Source organism: Pleurodeles waltl, chromosome 2_2 (assembly GCF_031143425.1).
Source record: "Pleurodeles waltl isolate 20211129_DDA chromosome 2_2, aPleWal1.hap1.20221129, whole genome shotgun sequence".
Lineage (NCBI taxonomy): Eukaryota > Metazoa > Chordata > Amphibia > Caudata > Salamandridae > Pleurodeles > Pleurodeles waltl.
In genome coordinates this window covers 512,762,506-512,774,825 of record NC_090439.1, presented here as the reverse complement: position 1 = coordinate 512,774,825, position 12,320 = coordinate 512,762,506, and the positions used below count along the sequence as shown (strand labels likewise).

General features: G+C 46.5%; 1 protein-coding gene across 4 annotated transcripts in view; it reads right to left on the bottom strand.

Moving 5' to 3' along the window:
• CABYR (calcium binding tyrosine phosphorylation regulated) overlaps positions 1 to 10,363 on the bottom strand; it is a 193,126-nt gene extending 182,763 nt beyond the window's left edge. The window contains exons 1-2 of one of the 4 annotated variants that reach the window (XM_069220036.1): positions 10,183 to 10,363; positions 2,605 to 2,761 (exon numbers count right to left, since the gene is read on the bottom strand). In XM_069220036.1, coding sequence (XP_069076137.1) covers positions 2,605 to 2,752 — 148 coding nt within the window. In that variant the 5' untranslated portion in view covers positions 2,753 to 2,761; positions 10,183 to 10,363. Of the gene's footprint in view, positions 1 to 2,604; positions 2,762 to 8,160; positions 8,396 to 10,182 lie in introns of those variants that run through there. The other 3 variants (XM_069220035.1, XM_069220037.1, XM_069220034.1) reach the window with 3 other exon arrangements.
• Between the last annotated feature and the right edge of the window lie 1,957 nt (positions 10,364 to 12,320).

The following is a 12,320-nucleotide window of genomic DNA, read 5'->3' as shown; positions in this document are numbered from 1 at the left end:
AAAACCCTGTACCTTTTCTGAGAAATTGGAAGCTGTCTACAGGTAGAAAATATGGCATGGCAGTGAAAAAAAAAACTACAGCCAGATTCAGCATTTCTATGACATAAATACTGGATGTTTTTCCAGTTAATCATTCCATCCATATTCCTTTGCCCTAAATGTTTGCAAGAAGAGGATTCAATCCAGGTACAAGTCTGGTTACCACTTGTCAATAGCAGGAAAAGGCCTCTTGGCCCTTGCTGGGTCCCTGTAGCTTTATGACCCTTGGAGCAAACTAGTTCACCATGGGCACAAGAGGGAGAACAGGTCCAGTCTTCTAAACTCTTCTCAGGTCAGAGACAGCAGATTCAATCCTCTACAGATCTCCCACAGGTCCAGAAGTACTCTGAAGCAGGTGTCTGGAGATGCAACATTTATGCCTAGCATGAGCTTGAGGATGGAAATGACCCTGGGGTTGCCCTAACCAAAACACTATAAAGGTTTCCGGGACTAATCCTACCCAATATGGGCATTTTTAGAAGGGCCGAGGTCTACGGACACACTAAGGGCCTTACTATGACTTCGGCGGATGGAAAAGCCCTCCACCCAAGTCCCAACAGGTAGGTCGCCGCCAGTGTGGCAGCCTCCCTGCTGGATCAGCAGGCGGAACCTCAGTGTCTGCCCGCTGGCCCAGCGGGCAACGGCCTACAGCATGGTCTACGGCTCGTAATAGAGCCAGCGGCAATGCTGTAGTACGTAGGGTGCACCAGCACCCGTCACAATGTTCACTTTCTGCAAAGCAGGCAGTGAACATTGTGACGGTGCTGGTCAAAGGGGGCCCTGCACTGCCCATGCACCCCATCGCCGCCAGGCTCTTCATGGCAGTGTTACACCCATGAAATTGCTGGCAGGGGTGGGGGTTGTATTCCCCAGTGCAGCGCTGCTTGCAGTGCTGCCCTGGCGGATTAGGACCACCATCACCACCAGGTCATCGTAAAATCGTAATCTGACGGTGCTGGTGGTCCAACTGCGGCACTACTGCTGCAGTTGTAATATGGCACTCGGACCGTCCCACCGCCACTGCAAACCTGGCGGTCCTGGGACCCTAAACGTGTACTATGCTACTCAAAGTGTCCCCCTCCATCCAAAACAAATCTAGATTTAGGCAGTCCGTGCATCACCTAACAAACTCAGAGACAAAGATCTAGTAGGACAAAGGTGAGCTTTTAGCAACCAGACAGCATATATACGTAAATTGTTTTAGCATTGTTTCACACATTTGAAGTGCACTCCTAAAGCCTCATTTACAAGGCCCGTGGCTTGAAGAAAAACGGAATGCATTTAAAAAAACAAAAATAAAAAGTTTCCTTTTCATTTTTCCAGAGTAGGTGGGGTCCATGGGACCAATGTTTGCTCTGACAAAAAGTTTGCACAGTTCACAAAAAAGAAGGGGTCCCTTTCAGGACCCTTTCCCTTTTGCTAATGGGTTACCACCAATTTGAAATTGGTGGTAACAGCGATTGTTTTGCGACCACATTCCTCATCGTGAAACAACCTACATCCCCCGGTGAGTTGTTATTAGGAAGGGATGCCCTTGGCACACCCCTTCCTAATAGCGAGTCGCAATCCCTATTTTGCGAGTCGGTAACAGGTTACTGTCTCGCAAAATAGGGATGGTACATGGTACAAAGCCATTTTGTGGTCGCAAAAGGTGATTTTCGCAGTTTGGGACCGCAAAATTGCTTTGTGCATCAGGCCCCGAATATTCATAATCATTTAGGCCATTAATAATCAATTAGATTACCGGTTCTTCTACGGCTACTGAGCTAAAGTTTCTATTTTGGGTTATTTTTTAATAGGCTAGTCACTTTGGGGACTCCTCTGACCTAGTTTAGAATGTTCTGTGCAAGAAACCTGGTAGTCTCGAGCAGAAGAATACAACAAGCATTGGCAAAACCAGTAGGTCTCTGCATTGGGACCTACTGGGGTTTGCCACTGGGTTTTAGACACACTGCAAAGCATCCCTAGTGTTCTGCAGCGTGGCTCAAGAATTTTTTTAAATAAGCTTTTGACACAGACAGCTGTGTCACTGTGTAGACTCACGACTACAAAATGACACAAGCGTTTTTGTTCATTTTTAGCCACCCAGTGAAACGGATCTGAAGGTAGCTTTGGCAAAACCTACAAATGACTCCCAAATCCTGGTAGCTAGTCATTGGTTTTACCAAATTATTTCGAGACTTTTTTTTGTATAACCAATACATTTGTTGAGTGGCTGGAGGAAAGACCAAAAGCTGCTGAGCAAATAGTTTAACCTTCGGGGGAGCCGCTGTAGTGTTAGATGGGAAGGACATAATTGGTCTTGAGTGACAAGAGTGTTCAGTGTGCACATGAACTGAGAGATGCATGAACAAAAGTGCAAACAGAATATGTTTGGCTACAGATAAAAATCGCTGCGTGTCTACTTTTAATTCCGGGGCCGTTAAACTGAGTACCCATTCAGCTGGGCAACAATAAACGCCAATTAGTCAGCTGTACAATGCCCTAAGGTATGAACTTACTCTTTACAAATGCACGTGTTTTGTTATGTAAAAGCTGGATTATGAATGTAAACTTTAAACCTACACTCTCTGTAATGGAGTAACTCCGTAAAATATGTAGATGCAAACTGGGCGATGCTATTTGGCTGTATTCTCAGGACGGCTCGACTGAGTCCCTCCAATAGAGTCTTCAGTCCATAAGGAACAACGAGTCTTGGCTTTGCGCTCATCATTTTGGCAGCCTAGAAAATATAAATTTTAGTCATTAGTGCTCGTGGTGAGACCCCCTTCCTTTTTTCCAACATTTTGTAAATTCTTTACCAGCGAACCTACCAACCAACAATGGTAACCTCTCACTGTTGAATGTTTCAATTAGCCTTAATTCAAGGTCCATCCAACACTCCTGTGCCCCTTCTGGAACCAGTTTGTGGGCAGTCAGCATGTGTCTCTCCTATAGCAAGCTACCATATAACTTAAGGTCACAAGGGCAATTACAAAGCACTAAGCCAGATTTGCGAGGCATTAGCCCACCGGATATTCATGGCACCATCTTTACATGGAGGCGTTAAGCCCCTTTTCATGGATTAACGCTTCCTAGTAAATATGCCCCCCCGCCACCAAAGCAGCCTTCTGTGTCAGAGGGGAGTGCAATGGGTGTTGCTGTGGGCGTTCCACAGCAACACTCTTTGCTTTGGACGCTTCACCAGATTTACAAGAAGGCGTAAATCTGAAGCAGAGCCAAAAACTAACTGGCGTTAGCATGGCACAACGAAAAGGATTACTTTTATTCCTCCTTGTTTTTTGCTTTTTCGATGTGTGCTGCAGGACACACAGAAGGAGCAAAAGGTGATGAATGATTGTTTAAGTGCAGGAAGGTGAACCTGGAAAGAAACACAGGAGTGTGCTGAATTCCTGTAAATATGGTGCACTCCTACGTTTCAAAAGTGGCACAGCGTGGCGCTGCTATTTTTGGAGCAGCAGCGCGCTGCACCACTTTGACATAAATCTGGGCCATTGTCTTCAAGAGTGTGGGGGCAACTGGTTTTACGAATGCTTGTTTAGTTTATAATTTAGGACTCTATTGCTTCCCATTCATCCTGCACTTTTTGTTTTGTTTTAATTTTCGCCATGAATATGGATGGCATGCTGTCTCCCTGTGTGTTTTGTTTCATGCTCTCCATCTGCTGGCAGTGGTAGATATTGTTTATGCATATGCCATGTGTGCTGTGTTCCATGTGCGATTCTTGCTGCTACTTTGTGGATGTAAGTTGGGAGTATTTAGACTCTCCTGTATTCTGTATGTTTTCCTGGGAATCAGTTACATTTATGCTTTTATGTACAGAAATGTATATGCTGGCAATCATTTGGAACGGATTGCATTTGTAATGCAATGGGTCTTGGGTTTGCTCGAGTTAAAGCGATTAGCGTTGTAAATTCCTAACTGGACTTTTCTTGCCACATAAATTGAAAATTAAAATTAAAACAGTTGGCATAAGCACAAGGATTCAAAGTGCTATGGCCCCTATGAGCATGAGCGCGAAGGAGAGACACAAAAGGAAAAAGAAATTAGCTCGCAGTCAAACATATTGACAAACATGCAATTATCCATGTAACAGGGTCGATGGCCAAGGCGGTAACAAAACTGCCTCAAGGAGGGACAAACGTAAAGCACCTGATAACAATGATAACAAAGGATTTTTGAAAGGCAAGCCCACAAACAAGTGACAGTGATGGGCGTGCGATGGATGTGGTTAAAAGCCCACAGATATATTACAACAAATCAGAGCGCTTGCATGCTCAACCTAAAATGTACGCTGTTGCTTCTGAATGTTTGGTTGGGGCAGGATGGAACATAGTGCATCAATAATGCTGCACAGTGCTTGTGCTTATAAATACAAACCCACGTTCACTTCTATACTTCAAGCTGTTCCATTCACCAAACCCTACAAAATATAAACTTTTTAAAAGTGACATATTCCGAGACCAAATATCTGGTTACCACAGTTTGGTTTTCAATGTCTGAACCTGGTGGATTAGTGTAACTTAGTCGGAGGGAACTACAGCACCCTATTTCCCTATGTGCATGGTTTATTTTACCCCTTCTAGTTTCTAAACCCTCTTAAGGTCAAATGTTGGCAAAGCCCCATTCCATATGTGGTCTGGTCTTTGCTAAGAAAAGAAAAGTCGGGAACACCTTTAACATGAAAGTAGCAGCTTGAATAGGTGGATAAAAACAGATACCTAGACTTCTCATTCAGTGGGAGGTAGCCCAGAGATCTGGCTTTCATGTCAGCAAAATCAATAAATCATACCTGTGATATCGTGCCGCAGCCCTTTTAGTTTGCAAACACTATTTTTCCCGAGATGGCTGTCATTTGTGTGCATGCATGGTGCCATAATAGAATGATTTTTCTTGTGCTTTGTGAAAAAAATATTCCGAGACGGCCACTGTGCAAGAGTGGTCATCTTAGAACAGTTTTTTATAAAGCTTATGAAAAAGAATTCCAAGGCGGTGGACAAAAAGGGCACATGAGCATGCATGTGCACACAGGGAAGGCATCTTGGAATGGTTTATTTAAGTGGCCGGCGCCAGATGGAGCATGGTGGGTGCAAGCAGATGTCAGGGGAGCAAGATTTTGAATAAAGAGCCAGGCAAGAAAGGAGCAGAGGAAGAAAGCAGGGAGAACAAGGACAGAGAAGGAAAGAAAAAAATATTTCGTCCCTTGCAAAACAAGGTAACGACAGCAGTGGATGGATACAATTCATCCAATCAAAGTCGAAGTGATTGAAATGCTCCTTTATCTGGACAAACACAATAAAATATAAAGCCATTAAACCTGCAGCAGGGAACTGAGATAGACAACAAATCAACTGAATCAACAGTAAAAGGCACACGCCATAGCCCTCTCAAATTATATATTGGATAGAATAGGTCTATTGGCAATAAACAGCCCTGTAGGATAGATCTAAAAAACTGCAGCAGTGGAAAACAAAAAAGGGGATTTCTGCATACAAAGCCATTTTTAAGAAAGAATGTAATTTGTGCCAATTCAGTGCACTGCCGTAATGTAGAATGGTCTCTTGTACATTGCAATGCTAGCACACCATAGAAGGTAGAATGTGCTAATAGCACGAGGTGAGAGAAATACTCTAAGAGGAACCAAAGCCCAATATATGTATATTTTATAGAATTGGTAACAAGTCAGGCAGACAGCTGCACTGTTGAGAGAAATCTAACAAGGCTTATTGAGATTCAAGGGTCATCAAGGAACGAAATAGCTAGAAGAATTTACTAAAAACTTCCAAGTGTGGAAACCAAATTATCTTATAGATCAACAAAGACAAAAAAACTGACTATGTCTTAGTGGATTCAAAGGATAGTACATCACAGGATACTCAGCAAGACTGGGGCAAAATCAGCTTTCGCTCATTACGGCTAAGAGGAATGCATAATGTGAAAAGTGTGTGTTGGGAAAGGGATGCCATAATAAGGATATTCTTGTTAAATGAGGAATTTGGTAATTTATGCCTGTCTTAAATTATGATTGTGCTGTGGGATATGACCAGGATTGCAGGCACAAACTCTGGGCATCAATTCAGGCAGCATTTCCGAGCCCCTTCGTCATCAGTCCCTGCATCGAATGAAGATACTCCATTTATGGAAGCATTCACTGTACGCTGAGAGAGTGCCTTGAGCAGGAGAGGCCAAGGTGGTAATGCATTGGTGGATCAGTGACATGGAGGTCTGGAATGGGCAAGTCATTTTTGGCAGAAGGAAGGAAGGACATGGTGAAAAATGTGGACTCTAGCCATTTGGAATGGAAGGCACACAGTGGGGATGAGCCAACAGGAGTTCAGTGGTCAAATCATGAACTGACACTACGTGTAAATTACCTAGAGCCAATGGCGGGTTCTTTTGTGATAAGGACCTTCGCCAAACACGAGGCCCAATGCTGTATCCTTCTAAGGATGGACGTTTCAGCTGTATGATATATCAACCACCTAGGAGGTACAAGGCTGAAAATACTGATAGATTTTGTGAAGGAGTTCTAACATTTTTTCCTAGACCAGATTTATGCAAAGGTGGAGAACCTGCTGAGTATGTACAATAAAAAGGCAGACCAGCTGTGCTACTGGATGGATTTGAGCGATTAAAAGATGAAACTGTCAATGGCTTAGTGGCAGCAGGTGTGAAGGGGTATATGCCAGTTGGACTTGTTTCCTTCCGGGACTAACTTCCAACTGGGAGGTATTTCAGTAGGAGGGCTGATTCTGGGGCTCTGGCAGCACAGGTTTATCTTTAAAACTGGAGACTCCTGGTGAATTATGTGTTTCTGCTAATCATTAAGATTACGAGGACCTGCATCACTCATTAAGGAGTTTTGGGCCCAAGGCACACACACAAGCTATGACTGCATGAAGTAGGTGGTCAAGCTGTTTTCCTGGAAAAGGACCTACATCCTGCTTCTACAGCTGAAGGGCATGTTTTAGATTTCCTCTTGGACCTAAAAGAGAAGGTAAGGCATAAAGGACCATAAATTTGTACAGATCATCAAGTTCAGCAGGTCACAAGTATGTAGTTTGAAACCCAGAGGGAGAACGCCATTTGGTGTACACAGGAAAGAGGTAAAAATGCAGACTCCACCTCAGCTCCCTTACGATACATTTAGGATGCGAACGAGATACTGCAGATGTTTGCGAGTTGGCCTCGCAATGAAGAATTGTTGTTTAAAGATTTCTCCTGTAAACTGGTGATGTTACCCCTTATTGTGTGTTGGATGTGTTAGGCATGTCAGGTTGTTATTTTTCTCCAGAAGAGAATTATTTTGTGGTAACTATCAGAAGATTCCAGAGCAGTGTCTTATCCAGTTTTTCCAGATTAGCCAAAGCTTCTTAAATTTTAAGGTCGGTGATCTGAAAAATGTTGTGTGCTGAATCGGTACCACAAACTACGACACATTCTGGAGATTGAGCAAAAACTCTCATGATAGGGCAGAGCCAATGCTTTAAATGGGCTGGTACTGTCCGGTACCGAGTACCGGCACTTTTTAATTTTGAGAGGGAGTGTACCTGCACTTCTCAAGAAAAACGTAATACTTTTCATTGGAGAGTACCAGCACTTCTCAGAAACAAGCAGATACTCTGATACAGAGTACCTGCACTTTTATTTTTCCATTTCAAGCACTGGGCAGAGCTATAACTGAAATTCATGGAGTCTTTGCCCTTATTTAACTTCATCAGAGACACACTGGTCCTATCACGTACCCAGGGGTCACTCAGAGTTTTTAAGATTGTGTCACTGGAAGACAGTTTATAGGCCGAAATACAACGCTGGCCACCTCGCTAATTATGGGTAACACAGCACACTGGGAAAAGGGTCATAATGGTATAGGGAGGATCAAAAGTTGCACTACTATAATCCTATTGAACTATATATAAACAATGCGCGCCAATGCACCTTACTGGCAGACTCCCATTCCATACTCCCCCCACCCCCCACTCCGGCTTTCATTCGATGGCTCTCATCACCACTCAAAGGTTGTTTTACTTGTGATTGTAGAGGTTTGAGGAACGGAGACCATTTTGGGGGTGGCGGCCCCGCAGTGTATGTACCAAGCACTCTGGGGTCCCTCTGCCCTACCTGTTGTTGCGGTCTCTAGCATCCCTGAGTTGTCGGCTGCTGCCTCCTCCTGCCCCTCTCCCCTCCTCCTGGCGTGGCCTCCGCCGTGCCTGCTGCTGCTGCTCGTCTGCAGTCCCCCTGGGTCTCGGGGATCCGGGAGCCTTTTATCCGGCCACCTACGCGGCGGCTCCATTATTGCGCGCGAGGCGCGTCGCGGAGACCAGCCCCGGTGGGGGGAGGCGAGGGGAGGGCGCGGCCGCGCAGCCACCACAGGGCAGGGATGCACAAGGAGGTGGACTCGGTGGTCGGCAGGGACACAGGGTCACGTGCTACAGCTCGAACGAGCTTCCCTGAGCGACTGTTCTCAGGCAACTTGCCCCTGTGCCCTTAGAGACGTTCCCAAGGCCACCGATTTAACTGGAAGGTTCGAGACTCCTATCGCCCTCTGCCTCTTTCTCAAACTAACAATACTAAGTTTCTGTCGTGCATCTGTTTCCCATAATTTCAATAAAAAAGTGTACCGCGAATAAGCAGAATTTCAGGGCCAGAGATTCCCTGAAGTAGCACTCACTTCATCATACTTTTAAATAGACCAATGCTGATACCGTTTGACTACTTTACCTACTATGTATGCACGCAAGCACCGAATACCACACTGCTCCATCCCGGGGCTCTGATAAACGCACAGCACCCCTGTGTCTGACAATGAAAGCCAACTCCCAATATGAATGTCCCCCCGCTGACACCTCACAAGGTCGCTTCGGCCTCAGCCTGTGGTGGTCTTGCCTTTGACTCCCATCCTGGAAAACCGTCCCTACTCACTCGTTTTTAGGTCTTGGCTATACTCATAGAATTGTTTCCACTGCATAAGGAACCTTGGCCCTCAGAGTTGCCTGGAAAGGTATTTCGAGGGGGATACCGCTCCGGGCAACTACAAGTATTCCCTTGCCTCAGAGAAATTATCGGGTCCTGATAATTCCAGCCCTAGAGACACTGAAACCGGGGACCTCTGAGGAGCTGTGGGGGTTGGGGGCTGCGCCCACAGTGCCTGCCTTCATACATCAGCTTAAGGGCTCATCAGCTGAAGTAAAATAAAGCGTGCCCAATGGTCCTTTTTCCCTTATGTGCCTATTTAAAGCATCGCTGACGGGCATGGAGCAGTGTTAATCCCCTAGGGATCCCGTTGCTCCTCAACTAGACGGGCTCAACAATTAAATTCAATATTCAACAACCTTAAAAAATGTAATGCAAACCTTGAGGTTTGTAAAGGATTAAGGCCTCATTTAGAGTTTGGTGGAGGGGTTACTGCGTCACAAACGTGACGGATATCCCATCGGCCGAATTATGATTGTCATGTTTGTGACGAGTAAACCCCCTCGCTAAATTCTAAATCAGGCCCTAAATCAATAAAGCAAGCCATTTAAATGGTAAGGAGTCAGTCAATTAATCAATAGCATAATAGAGTAAAATGTGAGAAATGGGTAAGCAGAAATATATCTAGTTCTGTTCTAAAGAAATTGGGGCTTGGGGGGAGCAAAGGGCTTGCCCGGTCTCCCCCCCCCCCCAGCTTATTGGGCGATAGTGGGAGAGTCCACAGAGGGCATTGGGGATTGGTTGGGTTCCTGGATAGGGCGGGTGTTTAGGGGTGGGTATATAAGTCAGGGAGTGGGCGGCCTCTTTGTCTGTTTCTCACACCCAGTAGGCAGTGCTGTCATTTGGGCAGGCAGGTTCTATTAGCGAGTTTGGTTTGAATTTGTTTGGCGTATTCATAATAAGTGGGTTATGGAGCCTAACAAAGTTGTGCAGGTGTTGAAAGTTTTGCAAGACGAAGGGAGGGAGGATTTACTGAAAGAGGGCCTGTTAGAGCAGGTATGGTTGGGGCTTCATAGGCCTAAGAGACTATCCTCTGAGGGCGTGATGGCAGCAATTATGGCATGCGCGTCACCCGAGCAGGCACCTAAGATGTTTAGGTCTAAGCGTTTCTGGTCACGCTTTCGCCAGAACGCGGGTTGGAGGGTTCAGCGGAGGATGTTATTGACTTACTGGTGTTGAGGAATGTGCAGCAGGGCGGCGTCAGGTTTGCAAGGCGCTCCGGTGCCGCTTTTCGTCAGCGCGTTGTCATTGGAGGCAGGGGGGCTGGCCATCAGGGTGCGGTGACGGGTTTGGGCTGCATGCGCTGACAGTTAAGCGCACGTCCAAACGAGATAATCGGCAAGCCCCATCCGCTTTAGAAAGTAGTGGGGCGCGATTGGAGTATTCATTTGAAGAAAGGCCATTAGGTGGAGCGCGCAAGATGGCGGCGCCCTCCGATTTTGGTGAGGACTTGGTGGTAGTCACATTAGTAGAAAGGCCATTAGGAGGAGCGCGCAGGATGGTGGCGCCCTCCGATTTTAATAAGGACATGGTGGCCATTGATTCTGAGGATGAAGGGGAGGAACAGGGCACCCAATCGAGTGAGGTTTGTGGGGGGGGGGGTTCTTCCAGCAAGTTTATTTATTTCTAGAGAAGGTAGGATTATTCCTTGGGTACCGAGAGTTGTTAGTCCCATGCTCCATAAAGTACAGGAATGGGAAGTTGATAACCAGACAGTCTTTAAGGCTGGGGAACAGGTAGAATTCGTGGATAGTAGTGGTGTAGTGCTCAGGGGCACTATTTGTGGGGAAGCTAGTGGTGATGGTAAGGCAGGCATGGCACAGGTGAGGCTTGATTTTTGGCAGCCAGGTCATGGTGCGTACCAGTCTGGGTGTGACAGTCCTCATGTTTTGGGTGGGCATGAGGATTACATGGCGACACAGCGGCTTGGGCGGCCGACTGGTGGCAAGCGTTTGCCAGTGAGGGTTGGAGCACCCTTTGGACACCGGATAGAAGGGAGGGCGAAACCCAGAGCAGTTCACCTGACATCGAGGGACGCAGCTGGTCATGGAGTTGGGGGCCAGGTTACTTGTCCTGGGACTGGTGTGCTGCCATCTACTAACCAGGGCGCTGGTTTGAATTTGGAGCACGTCGAGGAGGAGCTGTTGGATTATGAGGAGGAAGAGGAAGTGCATGAAGTGGCAGTGCAGACGGGTGGTCCAGTGGAGATGCCTAAAATGAACAAGAGAGCGGTCCAAGGCGCTCGTCTTGTGGGACGTCATCAAAAGTTGGTGGCTGGAAACTTGCCTAGAGGTGAGGATTATGGATTGGAACCAATTAGGGTTGGGGCTACAAAGTGGGGCTGGGTGATGCAGGAAAAGTTCTGGCAAGGAGATGGGCAGTCATTCGGTTGTTGGTCATGGGAAGGGAAGTGTTGATGTTTCCATTCAGGTGGGTATTGATGCGGAGTTTGTGGCAGGTAAGTCAGAGGTGACTCAGGGTATTGTTTCAGAGGTGGTGACAGGTAAGTCAGAGGTGGCTCAGGTGAAGTAATGGTCAGGTTGCTATAGGTGTTGCAACGGGTGAGGGGTCCGGGACTGGGATTAAATCTAAGAAGTTGCCTTACATGCGAGTGTCGATGCCTTTGGGGGCGCATCTCACTCGGAGTTTGAAAGAGAAGATATGGAAGGGTGAATTTATCGATGTTTTTAAGTTGTTGCATAGGGAGGTGCAGGCAAAGGAGGGTTCAAAGGAAGAGGAGTGGGAACTAGCTCGTAGACCTAGAGTTACCACGACGATAGAGAATTGGACTTTGGCTTTTTTGATGTACGCCAGTGTGTACTATGAACGTTATCCGGATAGTTGTGTGGCATTATTTAATTATATGGATATTGTGCGGTGCGCTCAGATGGCTTATGGTGGCTTTGGCTGGTTTAGATATGATGAGGAGTTTAGAACACGGAAAGCTATTTATTCAGACAAAGTGTGGGGTGAAATTGATAATGAGCTTTGGATGCAATGGTTGAGAATGGCAAGGAATGCGCCTATGACGCATACGGCGAGTGTCTTATATGTGCATTACAAGCCCTTTCAGGAGCGTCCCACCCAATTTGGGGTGGGTTTTCCACAACGAGGGCAGTTCCCGCACAACGGGGCATGTTGGTCGTTCAATAGTGGAGTGTGTGCCTGACAGCAGTGCAAGTTTCATCACAACTGCTCCAATTCTGGAGGCAGACACCCTGCCTATCAATGCTCTGGAGGGCTCCATTGGGGTTGGCAGGCGACGCAGGGTGGAGGAGTTGAAAGGGGAAGGGGACATATACAGCAGT